The sequence below is a fragment of the Pinus tabuliformis genome, chromosome 3_1 (genome assembly GCF_031772625.1).
Source record: "Pinus tabuliformis cultivar Carrire ecotype Pingquan chromosome 3_1, CPIR1, whole genome shotgun sequence".
Taxonomy (NCBI): Eukaryota; Viridiplantae; Streptophyta; class Pinopsida; order Pinales; family Pinaceae; genus Pinus; species Pinus tabuliformis.
The window spans coordinates 338,414,942-338,417,808 of NC_142301.1; the positions used below are offsets into that span (position 1 = coordinate 338,414,942).

The following is a 2,867-nucleotide window of genomic DNA, read 5'->3' on the forward strand; positions in this document are numbered from 1 at the left end:
AACTCTCTTGAAACTTCGGACCTCCCTCAACGAAGCTTCACCGAATAGCATCAAATCATCAACAAACTGTTGATGTGTGATAATCAAGTTGTTCCCCCATAGCCTAATTCCTTTGATTCGCCCTTCGCTGACTTCTTTTTTAAGGATTCGACTTAAGCCTTCCATAGCCAAAATGAATAAAAACGGGGAAATTGGGTCCCCCTGCCGAATACCCCGGGAGGCTTTGAACAGATCTGTAGGAATACCATTCACCAAGATTGAAAAATTGGGTGTAGATATCATGCTGACAATCCAAGCTATCCATCTGCTCTCAAAACCAAAAGCACGCAAAACCTCTCGAAGATATTCCCAACTCAGCCGATCGTATGCCTTAGATAAATCCAGTTTCATTAACATCCCTTTCTGTTTCCTCCTCTTCAACGAATGAATTACCTCCTGAGATACCACAATGCCATCCAATATTTGCCGGCCTTCCACGAAGCCAGTTTGTTCAGGTGCTATTAGATTGGGTAATAGAGGTTTTAGCCGCTTCACTATAAGAGTGGATATTATCTTATAAATAACATTACACAGTGCTATGGGTCGAAAGCCCTGTGGTTCCTCCGTGGTATTGGTTTTAGGAATCAAAGTCAAAAAAGTCGAGTTTATCCCAGGCCATATTCGTTGTCTTAGGCGTGATTCTTCCACAGCCTCCAATATCTCATTTCCCAGAAAGTGCCAACTCGCCTGGAAGAATTCCACTGTGTACCCATCCGGTCCTGGAGCTTTATTTGTACTCATCCCCATCACAACTTCACTTAATTCTTCCATGGTTACCGCCCTCATTAATGATTTATTTTGTTCCTCAGTTACTATTCGTGGTATTTCCCTACAAATCTTATTAATAGCTTCTCCTCGGTCCCTTTGGTTTTCTGTTAATATCCCTTTAAAATAATCTACCAAGGTCTTCTCTAAATCCCTCTGTTCAAGTACTCTTTCCCCCTCAGCATTTTTTATTGAGAAAATTCTGTTACGCTGCCTGCGTTGAATCATAACCTGATGAAAGAATTTAGTATTCCTTTCTCCTTCCCTTAACCATCTTATCCGTGATTTCTGCCTCCATAATATCTCCTCCTGCTTTCTTCATTCTTCCAACTGGCTAATAATTCTACCTTCCTCCCTACTTTTTGCTTCATCCCTACCTTCAATGATAATTTTTTGTTGGAGGTCCTCCATCTCGCCTTCTAATTTCAATTTTGCTTCAAAAATATTCCCAAAATCCTTCCTATTCCATTCCTTTATGTTCTTTTTAAGTTCTTTGAGCTTCAACTGTACAGTATGCATCTTCCCATTGCCCCTGCAATCACTCTGATTCCACCAGTCCTCTAATTTCTTTATGAATTGTGAATCTCTAAGCCAAAAAGACTCAAATCGAAAGGGCTTCCTCCCTTTCACCTGCTTAATATCGATTTCCAATCTTATGGGCCAGTGATCAGACCCAAGACAAGGAAGGATTTTAGCTTCAATAAACACATCCCGGTTCAAAATTTGCTCTGACAATAAAAATCTATCAAGCCTCGAAGCAATTTGATTCTGGCCCCCTCTACGATTGTTCCATGTATGAACCCCATTGGTTGTATGAATGTCCACCAATCTCAGGTCTCGAATCATATCATTGAAATCTTCCATATTCTGATCCTCCCTCCTGACTCCCCCTCGCTTTTCTCCTAAATTCCGTATCATGTTAAAATCCCCTCCAACTATCCATGGTATATACGGGATAAAACTTCTCATGGTATGGATATTTCTCAAAAAATCTTTCCTCTCCCTATAATTATGGGGTCCATATACACCTGTAAATAATATTCTTTCCCCCATCCCCACTAATCGAAAAACACCCGAAAGGATTCGAGGCAAGCTAAACCAGTGATCAAAAATTACCTCTTCTGGGTTCCACAAAATAGCCAGACCTCCTGTTGTTGCTACTGCATCCAGGGCCATTACCTCATAACCGATTTTCAAATTGTTTATCATTGCTGCCAACTGCTGGCTCTCCATTTTTGTTTCCTGAATGACCAAAATGTTAGGCTTCTCTCTCTTCACTCTTTCCTGCAAATATCTATGTTTCCCTTTACTATTTAACCCCCTAATATTCCAACTTAACACAATCATTTATAACTTTTTAGGTGTTTGTAAGAATACCTCAGACAGAGGTATTACCCTTCCGGAATTCACAAGTGTCTCCCCTACTGCTTGAATTGATTCATTTAATGTTCTTCTCCCTTTTTTCCTTCCACCTTTGCCATGTCCTTCCCCTGCCAGGTTTTGGGCTTCCTGATTTCCTGTTTGATCTAACCTGTTTTCTATTAAGCCTACCTTCTTCTCTTTATATCGTTGAAAGGTCTCCTTATATAACTGCTTCTCTTTTTCAGGGATGAATCTTTCATCCAATTTCTTCCATTCGTTGAGTAACTTCTTCAATATTTTCTCTTCTTCCAACCCCGCTTCTCTTGTGTTCTCCATACTTATTATTGCTTGTTCTTCAGTAGTATCTAGTCTTATTTCCGCCTCCTCTTCTGGTTCTCTACTGGGACTCCTACTCTTTCGCTTACCATCCTTAATAATTTCCATTGGGGCACTTCCAGTAATCTCCTGTTCCTTTTTCCCTCCCTCCGATTCTTCATCCTTCTCTTGAAGGATTTTAAACTTGTTGTGACACTCAGGTTTGGCAGTTGTTTCCTTCAAAGTAGGCTTTGATGTACCAGGATTGGACTTCCGCCTCCGCTGTACTTCCTGGAAATCATTGTCTTCCCCTCCCATACCTTTACCTTTATCTACTCGTATTTCTCCCGTATTATCCTTAGTTGCTTCTGCGGGTAAGTCTGTTT

The 2,867-nt window shown here is 40.7% G+C and overlaps 1 protein-coding gene across 1 annotated transcript; it reads right to left on the reverse strand.

Annotated features, from left to right (window-relative positions):
- Positions 1-1,122: 1,122 nt before the first annotated feature.
- Positions 1,123-2,037, reverse strand: LOC149187108 (uncharacterized). Its single transcript, XM_089409554.1, has one exon. It carries the CDS (start codon positions 2,035-2,037, stop codon positions 1,123-1,125), a length of 915 nt encoding a protein of 304 aa, XP_089265680.1.
- Positions 2,038-2,867: the final 830 nt, after the last annotated feature.

Coding starts and splice junctions, on each gene's coding strand:
- LOC149187108 (XM_089409554.1), bottom strand. CDS start 2,037: ATGGAGAGCCAGCAGTTGGCAGCAATGATAAACAATTTGAAAATCGGT.